The 19,989-nt window shown below is 48.7% G+C and overlaps 1 protein-coding gene across 4 annotated transcripts in view; it reads right to left on the bottom strand.

Moving 5' to 3' along the window:
• Positions 1–10,486: 10,486 nt before the first annotated feature.
• LOC142558596 (26S proteasome non-ATPase regulatory subunit 13-like) overlaps positions 10,487–19,989 on the bottom strand; it is a 283,634-nt gene continuing 274,131 nt past the window's right edge. For all 4 annotated transcript variants that reach the window (XM_075670747.1, XM_075670746.1, XM_075670749.1 and 1 more), the window contains one exon: positions 10,487–10,634. In XM_075670747.1, coding sequence (XP_075526862.1) covers positions 10,536–10,634 — 99 coding nt within the window. In that variant the 3' untranslated portion in view covers positions 10,487–10,535. The remainder of the gene's footprint in view (positions 10,635–19,989) is intronic.

Here is a 19,989-nt window from a genome sequence, read left to right as displayed (position 1 = left end):
TATACAGTAGGTCGTGGGTCAAAGAATGGCACCACCCTGAACGGCGGCGCTGGCATCGAGGCACCCTAGGGCGCCGTTTAGAGCGCCGTAGTTTCTCGGGGCGTCTACATACCTCCGAGCGGGAAAATGATTTGGTAGCGCTTAGTTTTTGCGTTTGAATGCGTTAAAATCTGACCAGACTTTTTTCTCTACATTGTAGATACTGAGAGAATTTAATGATATTTCGCTGCTCTCATTCCACATGGAAACAGCGAGCATCGACTACGCAGCCGACACAGCGACGGTTTTTGCGACCACCTCTTCCCGAGATTAGCGCGCTTATGCCTTACCGAAAATATAGTTCATAGGAATTGCCGCGCAAGGCCGGCGCATTGGAATAACCTTGAATGTGTCGCCCGCACATAAGTCACATATTGGGATTGTAACATTACTTTAAATGGAGGAAGTTCATGCAATATATCAGCATTGTGGTGAAGAAATTCTAGAAAGTACAAAGCGCTTGCGACTTAATACATGTTTATTGGAAATAACACAGTTATTGCATAACATCACATTTTTACAAAACGCAGGGCTTAACCTTCTTGGCTTTGTTGGGGATGACACACTGATTTAAGCTTTTGAGGAAAAAGTGAATACCTAGTGAAAGTGAAAACCTAGACACCGATCCTGTTAGATCAGCGGAATGCCTCCTGCAGCCAATTTGTGACACATTGGCTGCTAGAAACAAGAAATTATTCACAACTTTTGCGTGCAGTCGCGTACTGCTAAATGCACGAGTGAACCTGCCCTCGTGTGTCCGAATGAGGTTGTATAGACATGCTGAGGGATACAGAAGCCCCCCCGGCCCCCGAGACGCGGTCCCGTATGACAACAGCAGAAGTCGGTCGAGAATACAAAGCTTGGATCATCTGTCTAAAACCCACACTAAAACCAGCCTCTTCCAGAACACGGAAAAGGTACCTATGGCTATATAATGATGTCGAAAGCCTTCTCCTGATCGAAGGAGCGAAGAATACCTGGAAGTTTCCTGGTATTTGCCCACAGGAGAAGGTCCCTTAGTGCTATACCGTGAAGCTGAGTAGAGCGCCCCTGGACAATACATGCCCGGTATGGACCCAAAACAGTGCTGAGCACTGGTGTGAGTCGCGTACACAGGCATTTTGCTATGAGCTTATAATCACAGTTCAGAAGCGTGATTGGACGCCATGCTCTCAGATCGGAGTTCCTCGACTCGTCCTTACAAAGGAGAGTGATTAGCCCCTCTCGTTGAGACGCTAAGTCCCTTCACCGAGTAGCCTGTTCACCAGTGATATGAACGGCTTCACTAACAGTGTCCAAAATTTAACATAAAATTCGACTGTCAGACCATCGGATCCTGGACTGCGATTACGCTTCATAGACTTCAAGGCCGAAAATAGCTCGTCCTCATCTATGGCTGAGTCGCACGCTTGTGGCGGCTCAGCTGGTGAAGCAAACGGAAAGACAGCTGGAGATAGGCAACTGGAGAGGCATACAAGGTCATGTAAAACTGCCTCGCCAGTGCAAGAACTGCATCTGGTGAGTCGACTATGCTACCATCACTTGGATCTATTAGGGAAAAGAGAGTTGTGTTCTTCCTTGAAAGATGCTTACGTAGGACGTTTCTGCTGCACCACGCTTCCATTTCCCACAGCTCTGCTCAGGCTGTGGCCCTCAAGCCGTCCCAGCGTCGCTGCAGGAGAATCCGAAGTTTCTTTCGGAGTGAGGCCAGAGCCGAAGCAACACCAGGCCCGCCGGACAGTGGCCTCGAGAGCAGGAGGATCGCGTCGGAGACGATTTTAATCTCCCCACGCTCCTCGTGCGCTCGAAGCTTGCCCCAAGACCTGAAGCACTCACGCACTCTGACCTTCACGTCATCCCATTCTGTGCCAGTTAGATTCGCTGTGTTGTGAAGCGATCGAAATTAAGGAAACGCGAGAAAAATACAGCTGCACTATACCGACCACAAGAGTTACTTTGCACTGCACCGTGGTCTACGAGACTGACAAGCTCACGGCGCCTCCGCGCTAGCCACCATACCCGCGCCCCCGACGGAAGCGCCAAATTCTACCCCAGTGGGAGGAACGCGTAGCGGGGCCTCCCTAGACAATGGCAGCGGCGCCGCGGTCTTCACACCTCCCAATTCTAGCCACCCTACCTACGTCACGCATCGAATAAAATGGCTGAATGTCCAGAATAGCGCCCGAGTTTACAGTCACGAAGCCGTTTGAAGCCAAAAGGACGAAGTTTAGGCAAATCCATGTACTTCCCATAATTCCCATGCTGGGACAACCGCTCCCATTGCAGCTCCCGTAGACACTAGCGCCAGAGTTCCTTCTAGAAATTCTCGTAGGAAACTCTATGGTTTAGGGTGCTGCAACAGCTTTGCAGAATAACTGATCTACATGGTCAATTTAAAAAAAAAAAGTTTGTGAGAATTACTTGACTTTCTCAAGTTTTTTCAGGTTGCTATACACCCCCGAGAAAGTTTCTGGCCTTTCAGAAGCAGAAGTGCACCGATTGTAGCAAATAACGCCTCCATCCCCTTGACAGTATCTACAGCCATGGTGCCATAGACATGTGCTATGCGGAGCAGCAGGCTATGAAATGGGATGAAATGATGTGGTTGGCAAGACTGATGCAATGTCATACAGACAGACATGCACTAGACGGAGCCTCGCTGTTTTACACAGTATTAATTTGAATGTCAGTGGTTAGGAAAGCCTCTCTTTTACCATATTGTCACAGCACTGCGCAACTGAGGCAGAGAAAGAAGTAGGGTGCGCGCGCGTGATCTCGGGGGTACTCTGCACCGGCTGGGCCTGGCCTGTAGCTTCCCTCTCGGACCTCGTTTCACCCTGTAAATAAACATCATTCGTAACATCTTTGGTGGACACGCGGGGTAAATCTTGGACGATCCTGGACGACCCAGCTCTACCAACTGTCCGACGGAGTAGACGCTTGGCCGGTTTACGACCACAAGCAGCGGACATGGCTGATTCCAGAGAAGGCAATGACGACCCCACCTGCGGCGGACCAGACAGCAATCACGCAGGTCAGGCTGGCTACTGGACACCGCTGCGAGAGCCACCCACCTTTTCGGGGAAAGCGACTGAAGACGTCGACGACTGGCTTAAACACTACAACAGAGCGAGTTGCCACAACCACTGGAGCACTACGAAGCAGCTTGATAACGTGTTTTTTTTTTTCTTGCTGGAACCGCGCTCCTCTGGTTTGAAAACCACGAGAGCGTTCTAACAAGCTGGGATAATTTTGTAGAATTCACCAAGTGCTTCGGGGACCCGATCTCTAAGAAAAAGAAGGCTGAGTAGACGCTTTCCCGATGAGCTCAATTACCTGGCGAAACGTGTACAACGTACATAGAGGCCGTTCTGAAATTATGCAGAATCGTCAGCGCTACCATGACACGAAGACAAAGTAGAACATCTGCTTAAAGGAATCGCTGAAGGTGCTTATAATTTTCTTGTAACGAAGGAAGATCTTAGTACTCCGTCTGATCTGAAGAAACACTGCCGGACGTTTGAAGCGCTGAAAGTGAGAAGGATTGGGCCAAAGTTTGGACGCTTGGACAATGTTACTACTATTGCAAGTGTGTCTGTCCCAACCCACGACGACATCTCCTCGGTGATTTGGCAAGTGGTTAAGAAGAGCTTGAACGCCTTAAAGTTGTTGACGACGCTCATGTGTGCCATCAGTGTGCATTTGATCATCGCTCTCGTGTGCCACTAGCCACCTCAGAGATACCGAGAACCTAGCAGGACCTATGCTGACCGTGCGGAGAGCAACAACCTGCCACCGCAACCGACAAGTCTCGGGCACCGACAAGATGCACCACAACAATTTGTTCCGCGGGCTCTTCCCTCCCACAACCGGCCTGAGAGTATGTTTCCACCCATGACACCCATGTCACCTGTGTCACCCACGACAAGCCACGACTCCCGCATTTGCTACAGCTGCAGTGTGCCTGTACACATTGCTACGTATTGCCACCGCCGTCAGCAGCGTGCTCCATGGTTTAATTCCTACACACCCCGCGTGCCCGCTGACGAGCCTTGATCGTATCCCAGTTCCTTCCAGCAGCTGCAGCAGGGACGCGTGAACCGCAGCGACTCCTCGGTTTCTGATCGCAGCCTCACACCGACGACACTCTCCATCCCCTCGTTGTCGCTCATTATCACTGCCGCCGCTGGAAAACTAGCTGGTGCGACTGATGGGGGTGAGGCCGCAATATGTTCATCTTCATGAAGACTCCCTTGTGTAAAATTGTTTGAAAACAAAGTGTGCATTTCAGTTGACAATGTGAGTGCTTTTGCTTTAGTTGACACCAGGGCGGCAGTTTCTGTTTTGAGCCTGTCCTTCAAAAATTGTCTTGGACAAAAAGTTATGTTTTCTTTGGATCGGAACGCTACCTTTCGTGGAGTTGGCGGGGAAATGTTACGCCCACTTGGGGTCTGTTCTGTTTCAGCTACGATAGGGGACCAGACATTTCGAAGAGAATTTGCTGTGCTTGCATGTACAACGCACGACATTATTTTAGGAATTAATTTCTTGCGTGAGTGGGGGGCAACTTTGGATTGTGGAAGTGGCGCGATTTCTCTTCGCCGCGACGTGCTAACTGCAATGACAGATAGCACCAGTGATGCCGCCGACGTTCTCTCCGTGTCACAAGATGTGTGTTTGCCCCCTCAGACTGCAATGTTTGTACCTGTGAATACTTCTCGCCTTCCGAAAGGTTCTTGTTGTGGTTTAGCCGAGCCCGATTATAACAATGCTCTCAAGAAAAATGCGATAGTCCCTTGCTCCCTCGTTGTCACCACTGATGGTTATACTCGTTTGCAGACAGTGAATGCTTCAACCCAATCCACAACATTGCCGCTAGGACTTGGCATTAAGTTTTGATGAACAAGCCATTGTCAGCGTCGGAACGGTCGAAATGTCAACTGCCGAAAAAATATCCAACCCCGATTCCAACCATGATAATTCTGCTGACTTTAAGCGCATGATTAACAAGTTGCCGTTTCTAGTGAGCAGTTTCTGCTGGAAGCTGTGCTCGCTCGCTACGCCACAGTGTTTGATTTTGCTCAAGGCCAACGAGCGTCCCATACACCACCGGCATCTCATATGCAACACCGCATCCATACAGGGCAAGCAACGCCAATTCGTCAGAAGCCCTACCGCCAGTCACCTTCAGAGAGAAAAGTCATCACCAAGCAGGTCGAAGAAATGTTACAGAAAGGAGTGATCCAGGAATCATGTAGCCCTTGGGCTGCTCCTGTGATCCTTGTGAAGAAAAAAGACAACTGATGGAGATTCTGTGTGGACTATCGCCGCCTAAACACCGTCACAAAGAAAGACGTGTACCCCCTACCACGAATAGATGACGCTGTCGACTGCCTCCACTTCGCGTCGTATTTCTCTTCTGTTGATTTATGGTCAGGATATTGGCAAATTCCCATGCACCCCTCAGACGAGGAAAAGAAAGCCTTCGTGACACCTGACAGTCTCTGAGTTCAATGTTATGCCCTTTGGCTTATGCAACGCTCCAACGACATTCGAGCAATTTATGGATACCGTGCTCCGCGAACTCAAATGGAAAATTTGCATGTGCTATTTAGACGTCATTATCTACGGCCGAACATTTCACGAGCACAACCAGTGCCTGCAGCGATCGTTCTTGACTTGACATAAAAATTGTTACAGTGCAAACACATGCAGCCACAAAGTCACAAGGACGGGACACAAGCGCTGACTGTATCCAGCAAGCTGACCTTATATTAAACTCGAAGAAATGTCATTTCGGTGAGCGTCAAGCCCTCGTACTAGGCTTTCTGGTCGACAAAGATGGCATACGACCAGACCCTGAAAAGATGGCAACGGTTCGCGACTTCCAACAGCCACAAACGGTGAAAGATTTGCGAAGCTTTTTGGGCCTTTGCTCATATTTCCAGCGCTTTATCAAGAATTTCGCACAGCTTGCCTCTCCCCTCACGTCTCTCCTTCACAGACACCCCATACTTGTGGACTGCTGACTGCGAGTCGGCGTTTCAACAACTGAAATTTTTGTTGACTTCTGGACCGGGACTGCGACATTTTGATCCGGAAGCGTCAACTGAGCTACACACTGACGCCAGCGGTGCGGATGTTGGCGCTGTGCTTGTCCAGCTCTGCGGTGGCCGTAAGCATGTCATTGCCTATGCTAGTCGGACACTTACAAAAGCGGAGACAAACTGCAACGTTACTGAACTCGAGTGCCTAGCAGTCGTCTCCGCCATTCAGAAGTTCCATCCGTATCTACATGGCCGCGCATTCACTCTGTTGGCTGGTTGGGCTGCGTGACCCGTCTGGTCGGTTGGCCCGCTGGGCTTTGCACCTTGAAGAGTACAGCTTTTCCGTTAACTACGAGAGCAGACGCTTTCAAATGGATGCTGACTGCCTATCCCGTCTCCCTTTGCAGCACACTAAAGCTGAGGATGATGACTTTGATGACTACCTAGTTTCCATCTCTTCCGACTTTCCAGACCTGCATACCTTCGAGAGCCAGCAGGAACACCGTTTACTTTTCGTAATGGTTTGCTGTACAAAAAAAGATTACTCAGCTGATGGCCCCCCATTGTTTCTAGTTGCGCCCGAAAACCTGTGTCCTGCTGTCCTTCGTTCCATGTATGACGATATCACGTCCGGGCACCTTGGCTTTGCATGCACACTACACCGACTTAGACAGAGATTTTTCTGGCCAAAGCTCTGGAAAACAACGAAACAGTATGTCGCCAGTTGTACTGTTTGCCAGTGCCATAAGCAAACAACGATGGCCCCAGCAGGCTATATTTACAACCAGTTAGGCTACCGACGTTACCCTTTGAAAAAGTCGGCATCGACTTGCTTGGCCCGCTCCCAAAGACGGCAGCTGGCTACCGCTGGATTATAGTATGTGTAGACTATATCTTACTCGCTACACGGGAACGGCGCACTTATCTGCCACTGCAGCAGATGTCTCTTCATTTTTGTTGCATCACGTCATACTCCGTTACGGCGCTCCCCGGGTTGTCATCAGTGACCGTGGATGGCAATTCACTGCCGACGTCATTGAAGAACTTTTATGGTTTTGTAGTTCTGCATATCGTCATTCCACTCCTTACCACCTGCAAACCAATGGCCTCACGGAGTGGACGAATCGAACCCTTACCAACATGTTATCAATGTATGTCGCTGCTGACTACAAGAATTGGGACGCCGTCTTACCTTTTGTAACGTACGCGTACAATAGTGCCAAGCACGAAGTTACTAGATATGCGCCGTTCTTTTTGCTGTACGCACACGCTACCCAGAGCTTTCTGGACACTAATCTACCTTTATCGTGCCAAGAAGATCCTTCCATCGCCCAAACTCTGTGTCGGGATGAGGAAGCAGGTCGACTGGCGCATCTTAGGACGTTGTCCTCCCAAGGCAACAGTAAGATTCACTATGATGCATTAAAGCCCCTCAATTTCCCAAAGTAGCGCCATTCACTTCCCTCCTCCTCCGCTCGGCGCGGCCTCGTCGGTGGCGCCGCCGGTGGTGGGCCTGCCGTAGCAGACGACGGCTAACACGCTACGGGAGGAAATCCGCAGAAAAGTTCGTTCGAGCCCTGCGGAGCAGTTTTTTCAATCGAGATCTTTCTTCGCCAGTCGGTAACTGGCCTTTAGAATTTCGTCTTGGAATTGCGGAAGAAATAGAGAAAATTACCATTATTCAAGGAGTATTTAAGGCGTAAAGCGCGCGACGTTGAGAGTTCGTGTTGCTGAAACACGACGCAAGCACGCGGTGTACTCAAACACGCGCGTAATTACCAAAGTTTCAGGTGTTGACAGCGTGAAGGTATGTGTACGTGGTTTCGTAGGTTCATTCACGTACCTGCAGGACACTTTTGTTCGGTCGGCGCGTGAGAGATTCCGGCTGTGTGCGGTCAGCAATGCCTGGCAACAGGGCCGTTTTTTTCATTGCGGGTTGCTTTGGTAATCGTGACGATATATTATTTTTTTTTACAAGTACTGTTCCAGGAGGGCACATGTAATGGCTAACGGAGGCCTCTGAAGAGCACGTAACATTACACTAATGCAGGCGTCGCAGGGAGTGTTAACATACAAAATTGGCTGTCCGCGATCTTATACCCCCTTGGCATGCACAGGCTTCGGCAAGCCCCATCCAGCCCTGGTTCTAGCTTTGGTGTTCCCGTTGCCGCTTTGGTGCCCTGGAGGCGCCGTCAATAATACGAAATAATGACAAGTTGTTACAACTAGTAAATAAAATTTATTGAAGAAATACAATCGCGCCGAGGCGCCAACTTCTAAAGCAGCGCTAGCGCGCGAGTATTATGAAACGCCAACGAGGAATTTACCGGCCCACGTACGACTCTACGATCAAAGTGCACGTTAAACATCCCCAGGCGAGCTAGATAAAGTTATCCTGAGCCATCCACTACGACCTCTTAGCTTTAGTCGCTTCGGAACGTTAAAAACGTTAATCACCACAAACCAAATCAATGCATGCGGGCGTACATTCGAAGCTAAGACTGCGTCGTAAGTCATAGTGAGCCTTGCAAAAGCGTCGATAATGTGCTAACTTCTGGTGGAGCTCAAAACACACCCTGAATAAAGTCGCTTTTATGTCACAGGCCAGCTGCAGATGCGTGCATCTCACCGCAAGACAAAACTACATGAAACAAAGAGAGCACATTCGAAAAAAGAAGTCAAACAACGCGCTAAAAACCACGCAGAGCATGAACACACTTTTTCGAAGCGGAAGGCGTGAACTAGGCTCAAAATAAGAGGTTGTGAGTAGCCGTGGCCCTTACTTCACTAAGCCGTGCGTTCTTTGTCACTTCCTCGAAGTCAGCCCGCCCGATCCTGCGTATCCACACTTCTTTTTGTGTAGCGCCCGCCGGACGGCAAAGCAAAAAACTTTTTGCCCTCGCTGTGTCTGTTGCGGCAACCGAAGGCGCAGCAGCATGGCATCGCAATTATGTTCTCGGCCCTGCACATTCTATTACGCTAACGCACTCTGTCAGTCCGCCTGCCGTAGTTTCGTCGCGCAGGCCCAATAATGGAGGTCGGCGCGCGCTGGAAAGAAAAAAATATACAAAAGCGCGGCGCCTGCTCCGCGCTGGAAAGAAAAAAATACACAAAAGCGCGGCGCCTGCTTCCACGTGACACAGATTGGCCAATGGGGGAGCGGAGGAGGCTGGGGAGACAGGAGGCGTCGAGGAGGACCCGCCAGGGTGAGCGGGGTGTCGGAAAGATCTAAGAATGGCGCTACTTTTGAAAAATTGAGGGGCTTTATGATGCATGTCCCCGTCAGCTTTGCTCCCGGTGATTATGTTTTGTTGTGGACACCTGTTCGCAAAAAGGGATTGTACAGCAAGTTTCTCGCCACTTACACCGGACCATTCGCTATACTCAGCCGCTTGAGTGATGTGAACTATGTCGTCGCCAAAGTGACGGCAAGTAATCGGCGTTCACGTGCGACGCAAGTTGTTCACGTGGCCAGACTGTGGGGTCTCTCACACCCGTACTCTTGGGACAAAGGAACGACAACACAGTAGTGCAAACAATCACAAGGGCATTTATTGCACCTTTCATAGATCAGTGCCTGCTAGCCGAGCTGCTATCCACAAAACATGCCGATGTGCGCGCGACAAATCTAGAAGTCTGACTCACCGCGACCGGAAGCGAGCGAATATGTTCGCCCCATGCTGGATCCCAAGGCCTGGTCGTTCGCGTGTATGGTCACGCGAATCGTGGCGCGTTCGAGGGCGGCCACGCGAGGCGGTCTCGCAGAAGCATGGGTCGGCGCGCACGCGGGATAAGTCCCCGCCACGCGCCGACCCGCCGGGCAAGAGGGTCGCTGCACGTGCGGCACGGCCGTCCCGCTTCCTGTCTCGAACCCAACAGCCCGAGCGCCTTGTCTGCCGACGCCCGAGTAACCCCGCAGCGGCGCGACGCTCGCGCCATCTCTCGCACCGCGCTTGTACCACTCCAACCGCCGCGGGCGAAGCCGCCCTGCAGGAGACGAGCCATGCGGGAAAACTAATCTCAGGGGAGGCGTGAGAGTCACGCATCCCCACAAGACTCAAGCAGTACCATCACAGTTCCCTTTAACTCGCTCAACGAGCTTCGTCTGCCCCCAGGGAGAATGTCGCAGCACTGCACGACTGAGGCAGAGAAAGAAGAAGTAGGGTGCGTGCGCGTGATCTCGGGGTACTCTGCGCTGGCTGGGCCTGGCCTGTAGCTTCCCTCTCGGACCTCATTTCACCCTGTAAATGAACATCATTCGTAACAATATTGTAAATACTACTTTACCCTAGTCTATGTAGACTTCAATTAGGAAACGGTTCCCTGCTTCATTTCACTGTACCTTCTTGCAGGTCATGTAAGAAACCCCTTGCCAAGAAGTACAATATGGACAGTTCGGCTACGACCAGAACACAGCAATCCTTTATTCACACCACACCAGTCTTCCCATCAGATGGAGATGATCTCGTGTGCCTTGGTCTCTAGCAGCTTCTCCATGGAGGCAACATCTGCGTTCCATGCATCCAGCCGCTTCTTCATGCCTGCAATCTGTGAACCATCCACAATATCACCTACACAAAGCAACACACACTGCATGTATACAGGATGTCCCAGCAAGCTTTAGCCAGGGTTTAAAAGTATGCCACCAAATGCATGTTGTGCACGTATGGAGTCATTCACACTATTCTTTAAGTGGGGAGGCTACCCTCGGATGCCAACTTATTTGTTTATTGAGATATCTTAATGAAATTTTAAGGATAGTCTCATAGCAAAAGCATTAGCAGAACTACGAAATTTAATGAGTTATGTTCACTGGTTCTCAAGTTACAGCAATATGTCAGAATGGTGCACATGATTTTCTCATTCCAGGCCTGCAGAATTTTCAAAAGGTGCTGCAACTGTGAAATACACTATGATGATTCCCATATGGATACCTCAGAGCAAGACAGAGCCATCTTATAAAATTTTCTTGCTGAATAATTTTAGCAGACCACCAAATTTAGTGTTGGTGATTAAGATATTATCAATCATATTTTGATTAAATATCACAAATCACAGACACAAATATAAAAAATGGGCTTGTCTTGCCCTCAGAAATTTATTCAGACACACAATAAAAAAGACTTCTCGAAATCTGATGAACAGTTACAGAGATATGGCTCGAACAAGCAGCCTCACCAGCCAAAAGAGTCATTTTGAGAAAATGAGCTTCGAAAGTTTTGAGCACATATATTGGTCTAAAATAATCCTGCAGCGTAACTGGAGATGCCCTTTGGCACTCCCTTCTTTTGCTGCCTTTCCACCTTCTCTTACGATCGCTTCTTGGCCTTTTTCAAGTGCAGAGAATCTTTCTTGGCTGCCCGTTGAATGGTCAGGTGGCTAGGTGTTAGCCCCACTGATGAGCATAGCTCTTGGGTGGGCCTGTGGCAGCCAGCATTATATCTTAAAACTGCCTCATGCAGTGCTGTCTCCACAGCATGGAGTGAAATGATTCTGATGCATTCTGAGTCTTTGCTCCCAGGCAGCGTTGCAGAAGAGAAGCCTGTGAGAGGCACTCACAAACAGGTAACAGTGCTTCTGCAACATAGACCATCACTCTTGCTGGCATTATGATGACAACATGAGTCTGCACCCTCAAGGCACAAGTCGTGGTGAGGATCCTCGTCCGTCGATGTCACGTGGTGTACGATGCCATCACTGCACGGTGCATGGCAGCCACATCGTTAGAATATTTTCGTAGGGCCCAGTCATAAATACAGTTGAACCCGGCTATATCGAACTTGAAAAAAAAAAACGCCTATCAGTTCAATATAGAGCGTAATTCAATATAAGCCTGCTAAATAATCGGATGTCATAAAAGCACTTACCCTATATAAGATCACTTTATTGATGAAATTAGCTTAGTTTCGCACGGAATAGTCCTGCATTTTCTTCTGCTTGGGCAATTTCGCTGCCTGCAATGCACGCACTTCCTCACATTGTCAAAGGAGTCTGAGGACTTCTCCGCATTTGCGCAGAAGCCCTGGACTAGTGTGAGCCCACCAATCACTTCGGATGATGTGGGCAAAAGACCGTCGTTGCTTTCCTCATTGTGCCTACTTTCACTTGTGCTCGGTACGATGTCGGCAATGTCGTCTTCGTTTGTCGGCTCTCCCGTAGTCGCGACACCATCATCTGCACTCACAAACTCGTTCACTGTTGATCCATCAACAGCTTCTGGAAATTTTGACAGCTCGCTCCAAACTTCGGCAACACCGGCAACGGCTTTGTCACATTCATCAGAATTTACAGTCATCACCGAGCATGCGAGAGCCGGCACGGCTGAAGCAATCTCAGATGAAACACTCGTACACGGCTGTGCGTACGCGTCGGGCGCCACGGGCACCAGGTCGAGAGTTTGACCGCTTTTGGCGGCGAGGAGTTATGGAGTCGCCATCTATCGGAAGCGACTCCCTGGCATAGTATGAGGGATCACGCGGCGCGCTCCTCATAGGTTTTGCTGTCAGCGCTCACTAAAAACACCACGTGCGAGCTCTCCCAGACATTTCTGTCAGTACTTTCGAAACGAGAGAAGTTTATTACTGTCCAAATAATAATCTTGGGCAAACTAAAAGCACAGAATCGTTTACAGATGCTATCTCTTTACCGATCGCGTACAGTGAACGCTACTGCGTGCGGTCGCCACAATGGAGTCTCTCGAACCGGCTTCTTGCGTGAAAGGTAGGTAAACGCTGAGAGCAAACTATGTGAAATATGTTCTTATAGTGTTTGTATAACTAAATGGAGCGTAATAGAACGAAGCCTCAATGCAGTGACCACACAGATTCGCAGCGACCGACTGCGTGTCTGCATGCTTGTCCGTGCACTGTTTCGCTTTCGCCGCATGCACATTTTAGCACCGTGCCATAAGCTTTAGGCCGCAGAATATGAGCATTTGACGGTATCTTTAGGTCGCAGAATATGAGCATTTGACAGTATACAAGCAACCATTGTTGCGTGGGCGCAAACAGAGCTGTTCAAAAATAATTGCGTAATAGAGACTTCGACGCCATCGTCATGATGAATTGTCACGACGAGATTGAATCGTCACAATGATTCAATCTTTTTTGTCTTCTAAATTCTCGGACGCTTCAATATTATTCCTCGAGTTGCGTCGCACTGTATGTTTATCGGTGTTCTCAGTGTGCGATTTCGTGCTCCTTCTTTTTTGTAATCCAGTGAATTAATTCATAACACAAACATGACCATATGCCATGCTTTTTTTTTAATGTGCTTCTTACCGCTCCCTTTCCACTCCAGTGAACTTGCCAGTATCTATAGCATCGACAAGTTCATAGACCAAACCGTCATGACATTAGTCGGGCGAGCGTCTCAGTGTGCGTTTTCCGAACATCGCAGACCCGGCGCCGTAGCAGAAATCTTCCTCGCGTCCGTGCTTGCTGCATATCCAAGTTGTAGCCGATGACTGTTTGCCGGTTTTATGTTTCGTGAGCCAAGATTCACGCAGCATTTTGTCTTGCGGCTATGTGTGAATAAGGCAGACACCGGGCTCTTTTGCGTACGTCCGGCACTTCAGCACCGAGCAGTAGCCTACCATGTTGCGTGCCTTCAAAGGCAGCCACTACCTATTGTAGTGCTTTCAAGCGTTGTAAAGGAGACACTTGAAGTGGGAAAATCTTGCCGCTAAATGAGGACCGCAGTGTATGAGGGAATTCAAACTCGTTTTCAGCTCGCTTCGGCGCTCCCGAAGCAGCCGAATTGCGGCCGCTATGTCCACGTGATCCCTAATAGCACGTCACGCCGACGGTGGCGCCAGCTTTTCCAGTGGTGGAGCTCGAGGCCATTAGCCCTAATCTCACCCTTATTCTTCAAGATCGTACTGAGAGTGCTCCTCAGAATCTTGCACGTTGCAGGGACACCCGACTTCTCACCACGTTCGACCTGGTTTATGATTTCGAGCTTCATGACGAAAGGCAAATTCTGCCACTTAATCACGGCAACACTGCGGGAGAGAAGGCCCACAAGGCACAAACACAATGAACCAGAAAAGCAGCGAGACAACTCGCACTTTCGCTATCTTGCACGACGAGGGCACAAGAGCCTCTGATTTTGAGCAAGCGCTGCGGGTGGGCCAGGATCATTTTTTGCAGGGGGTTGTCGGCGGCTCGTCCGAGGCAGCGCGGTCACGGTAGGAAGAGCGGTTGGATGGAGTGCACTGCCGAGCTTCCCCGACACCATGAGGGAAAGCCAACTTCTGGGGGCACTTTTCCGCTGCTTGACGTTCTATATATCGGGAGTCGCTGCTATTTTTTTTTTCAATGTAAGCGTAATTTTTGCTATATATACTCATTGTAACTATACCGTATCCGGAAATTGTTCGATACATAGAATAATTCCATGTAAACAGGTTCGATATAGTCGGATTTGACTGTAGTCGGTCAACTTGTTGATGAGGGCCTTTGTCAGCCTGCCCTTCCCACCTAAAGCCTTGTCACTTTTCTGCACAAGGTTGCGCAGTAGTGTCCCCATCCTTTTCTGGACTTGGTTCAGGCATTCTCCTTTCGAAATGGGGACCAGTCCATAAACATTTTCTGGCACAAGGGCAGAGAAGGTGGCACTGTCTCCATCAGACATGAGCATTGTGTAACGGAGGTTGTGCTTTGTCACCGAACATAGAAAAGGATGACAGCTGCCTCAAACTCCATCCTCCCAGACTTGTGTTTTTCTGCCACGCATGATCCTCCTGCCAGCTTGCATAGCCTCTAGGCTTTGGTCCTACGTGGCAACCAAAGCACTGGTTCGATAAAACAACGGTGTCCAAGATGAGGCCAGTATGATATTCAATTATTGCACCAACTCCAATATGGGACGTGTGGCCACGCTTGTGCCATGTTCCATCAAAGTTTACTGTAATATCCCTGCTGAAATATGGATCCATTTCCTTGTAGGTGGTTTTCACAGCAGAAGCAGATTCTGCAAAGAATTTGTCTATGCACTGTGTCTGCAGTTCCCCAATTTTCTTCAAGTGCTTCTGAAAAGTCTTATGATGCAGGCTACGATGGGACACGTTCATCACTGCCCAAAAGTCATGCAGGGCTGTTTGTCCCTTCCCTATCTGTTTCGTTGCCACAATGGCTCTTATATACACGTCAAAGGCAATTGAGTCATCCTGGCAGAACTGCATGAGCTTGCAACTACTCCACAATGTAAACATAGCAGCTCAAGCTTTGTTGCAAGTCCAAGTTGCGTGCCTCCTTGAACCTTCATCCCAGTTGCGAAGCACCGCTGGCACGGGGTCCTGGATAGCAGGTCGCTAGGGCATCCATTTGCACAAGGAGAAATTTTCGCCTTCACTTGTAGTGGTGGCAGCTTCAGGATCGCGCTCCATTGCTTGAAATTTTTGCTCAGTCGCTGACACAGCGCCAAGTCCTCGTTGCACAGCAGTGCGTTTTTTGTGCGCCGCCTCTTTCTCCTCACACGTCAGGAAACGTGTTTTCAAGTGCACAGTGGACGACGCCATCGCACTGTTCAAGGCTGATGAAAGAGAGGATGTGGAAACCGCTGTTGATGAGCACGAGACACCAGGCGTACTTGTCACAACAAATTCTTGAGCCGGTGGAGCAGGAGTCACATTGCTAGAAGAGTCAACGCAACCATGCTCTTGCGTAGATGAAACAGAAGCTGCCCCGCAGGAATTATCGGTGCGGTCATCGTCAGCGCGCGGGTGAGCAGCGAGCTTCGCCATGTGGACGAGCTTCATAGAACGCTTCCTTGCACCGAACGCATGTAGCATCTTGAGTTTCTTTGGGCACATCGTGGCCCAAACACACACAACACACAACAACACTGCACAAGAATTGGCACAACGACAGCACAACAATCGGCAGGCTAAACGCAACAATGGTCTCATAAAGACAGTAGAAACTTTGAGAATATGCGAACAGCTGAAGAGATAGACGATGGCAAGTGGAACACACAAAGGGTGCCAGCGATGGAGGAGTCAAAGCAGACAACGGCAGGACGTATTATGCAGAAGATCACTACGTCATCGCACGCAGCAGCCAGTGGGAGTCGCGGGCTCCCCGCGTCCTTGAGGAGCGCGCACTTCGCCCAATCTCAGCTTCGCATCTCAGCTGTGGGAAAGTTGAAAGGTCTCACGAGCCCTCCAATCATGAGCGATTTACACCTCTCTCGCATTGCCGCCGCCACCACGGGTGGCGGGAAAAAAATAGCACAAAAATGCATGAACAAAACAACACTAAAATGGCGGCGCTCGGGGGAGCGGTGGAGAAATGGCATTGACGCCAAGTAGGGGTATTTTGAGCGCTCGCTCGCCACTCGAGGGCTGCCGCGGCTCGTTATAAACTTTATTTGAAATAGTTTCGCGATGAATTAGACGTTGATATTTACAGAAATTGTCGTTTATAAGACATACTGCCCGAATATGTGGTTTTCCAAAAATCGACTTTTTCGTGATTTTTCCGTTTTCAAAGGCCGCGTCCCCCCTTAATTGCAGGAATACTCAGCGAAGTAGCCAAGTATGAACTATAGAGTAAAGCTTCCAATGAGAAAGTTGCAGTGTTCTAGGAAACGTAACTCCCCAGCTTCTAACTACCTACTTCTCACGTGATCCTTTTTTCTGCATTGTACAGGAAGCTCACGAATTATGAAAAAAGCATGTGGCATGCCCACTTTGCAGTGCTCTCCCACGTGCCACGTATGAACGAACAGCACATGCTTAAAAAGTGACAAGGCAGGCACTGACTGCGATTTATGGTACATGCAGTGTAAGCAAATGAGGCAGCACACTAAGCTAAATGCACCATTCCTTCATACACGGTGTGTCAAGCGCCAGAAAGTGTGCAATTGATGCTCCATCGCAGCATCATGTTAACGACAATGAGCAGCGAAGTGCTGAGGCTGTGGTGCTATATAACACCATCACCATGCAGGCGTCCCCGGACAGTGTGCATGGCATTAGGATCGGCACTGGTACTGCTGTTGAAAATGATGAGTGCAAAGCATGTGCATGCAGAAAGACAACAGTCTTCCATACTGGCAACAACAGGGAAGATTGAGATTTTTGCAATGGTAAGCAGTGTACGTGATCATGGACTCGGTCACGTTTCTTCCGAGTTCTGCGATATGGAATGTGCAGTGGGCCAGTACAACTTGTGCAGGGTGACTGTGACTATGACCTGGCAGTGAAATTGACTGCTGTAAGAGACATGCGACTCAGATCACAGCCGAATGGAGCTCTCCTAGAGCTGACAATGCTAAAATTTGCCATCATTTCAACATTAACCTCCTGGCTGTGTGGTGAAGTTGTGGCAATTTCCAGCCATAAGATACCCATCATGGCACATTCCAGTGACACATGAAATGGGCTCTGGCACCTGCTTCCATGCGAGGTCAGTATGAGCCAGCGTGCACAAGATGTGATCTCACTGCATGACAATTCACAAAGGCAACATGGCAGTGTGCTATGATAGTAATACTAGGATGACCCGGTGTCATTGCTTGTACATAGGCATGGGTATAGTGATAGAGCCTGTCTACCAGGTATGCAACAAACTATGTGGAACTTTGGCTTAGGCTGTGGAGCCTAATTATGAATGCTACACTAAGTGGAAGGCAATGCAACAGTGCCATAAAAACACTGCCAGCAAAGCTGGCCTCATACCTTACCTTAGAGTGAGAAGGAACACAACCACCTTGTGTGATGGTACCAGCCGGACTTTTACTTCTCTTCAAGAAGCAAAAGTCTCTTCTTCACAAGTTCATCGATGTGCAAAAGGAGGACTGTGGGTACCACATTCAAATGTGCATGCACTGCAAAATTTAGTTCAGATGCAGATATGTGAAGGGAGCTTGGTGGAACAAGCTGGTTAACAAATGAGCTCATCACCAGAGTGAGCACCCCATATTACGGTTCGTCTCTAAAATGTGATGATGACAACAATGACCCAATGCAGAAGGTGGTGATGGCAACGTACAGGCATGTCACGTCTGCTGATGGATGTTCAGATTGCAGCCTATGGTTCACACTGTAGGAAATTCGCGGCAGTGCCACAACGCTGCGTGAGCTACGGGAGAACCACTACAACTTGCCAAAAAACGTGGCAAAGGCAATGCCAGCAGTGTGAGAAAATTCTGCTCCACAGTTGTCAGCTAGGCAAGACTCGGAACTTGGGAGTTCAAAAGAACAGCATAAATCACTCTTTGTTGTGCTGTTGCAGAAGCTGTCCTATGCTTCAACACTGGAAACTTGCGTGAATCCACTGCAACTCTACAGCAGCCTCATTGTGTGTGGTAAGGCTGGCCAAGAAGCATCGCTTGCACCACCGATTGCATTTTGATGAGAATTTGTTGGTTTTGTTCCGATACAAATGCCCTGAAATGTTTTCCCCCGATATTAATTAGCAGCAAGTTCTTTTTTTTTCAATATGTTTATTTCTATTTTGTGCTTTTGTTCAATTTACTGTACTTTACTCGTTACCAAACATTGTACCTTTGTTTGACAATTTAATTAAGAGAAAATGAGGCATCCAGCCAATAGTTATTTTTTAAAGGATTTACCTTTTGCGACAAGCTTACTCAAGTTTTCACAACCGCAAGTAAAATCCGTGTCTTGGAGAGTAAAGAGCAAAAACTCCACTGGGGCACAATTTATTTTTGCAATTATTTTGCTGTTGCTGACTTTGCCTGCTTCAGAAACTTCTCCGTGTAGGTTTGCTCAAAGTAAGTACCACTCTGCTGCTTCTTGACCATCAGCAGACTTTCGAGTGTTTTCTCACACACAGATTAGCAAAATTCTGTTAAGAGTTTCGTTCACAGTGCTGAATATTTTCTCACATTCAGCATTGCTGTGGGGAATGGAGCGAATACCCAGTATAACCATTGAAATTCTGTGGAACCTGAGCGATCTGTTGACACATCGGATGCTTCCTAATTGTGACCACTGTACGTTGCGCCTTGGCTCATTCAATGTCGGCTGGAACCTGATATGCTTGCCAGTTGGCAAACTTGACTTTAAGTGCGTCGATTCCTTCTTCTTTTTTGATTTGCCACTCTGCTGGGGTAGGATAGCAGGGAACGCCATAATATGACCTGTGCTGTTGAATGAAGCAATTTCCAGAGTTTGTACTTGAGCAACTTCAGGCTTCTTGAGATTGACGTCTTCTAGTGGGAATTTGGGGTGAATTTAATCGCATGCAGCCATTAAGTACAGACGTACAGCAGAGAAGAACTGCTCTCTCTCAATGCAGCTGTGTCTCAACCACAACAGGGGCATAGCCAGGGGGGCCGGGGTTATGGGGCGTCAGCCCCCCTCCCTAAACTTCTTCATGCTGTCATGCACCGCCGACCAAAACAACCCTCGGCACCGGAAATCATTCTGGATTTTGTCTAGTATGTATTTTACATGCTTGAAAATGACATTTCGGCATGAAGATTGTGAACTCAGGCTGGATTTCGTGGCAACGCCCACGCACCTGGAGTCACATAATGCAAAGAGCCCCATCCGAGCACAGTTTCAAGGGCGTTTTGATAGTGAGCGGGATTGCCGCGGAATCTACGGAGAGCATGGATTTCAATTCCAAAGCTTTACGAATATAAACATCACAAACTTTTGATGCGAAAGATGCACTGACATTTCCAAAATCGTGCTTTAGATCTTCAATTTCGGATCTTTGTGGGTTTAATGTTCTCATAAACATTTGACGCCAAAGTTGCATTGACTTTTCTAAAGTCATACATGAAATCATGCGAAGAGACAAGCCAACTCAACATACTATCAGACAAGTTGACAAAGCACCAGCGAGGTCCGATGAGACGAACCGTTGTGATGGTTTATTTGTGCCGTCATGTATGTCACAGAAAAGAATATCAACATTTTTTTCAC

Source organism: Dermacentor variabilis, chromosome 9 (genome assembly GCF_050947875.1).
Source record: "Dermacentor variabilis isolate Ectoservices chromosome 9, ASM5094787v1, whole genome shotgun sequence".
NCBI classification, from domain to species: domain Eukaryota; kingdom Metazoa; phylum Arthropoda; class Arachnida; order Ixodida; family Ixodidae; genus Dermacentor; species Dermacentor variabilis.
This window is presented reverse-complemented; position numbering and strand designations above follow the sequence as displayed.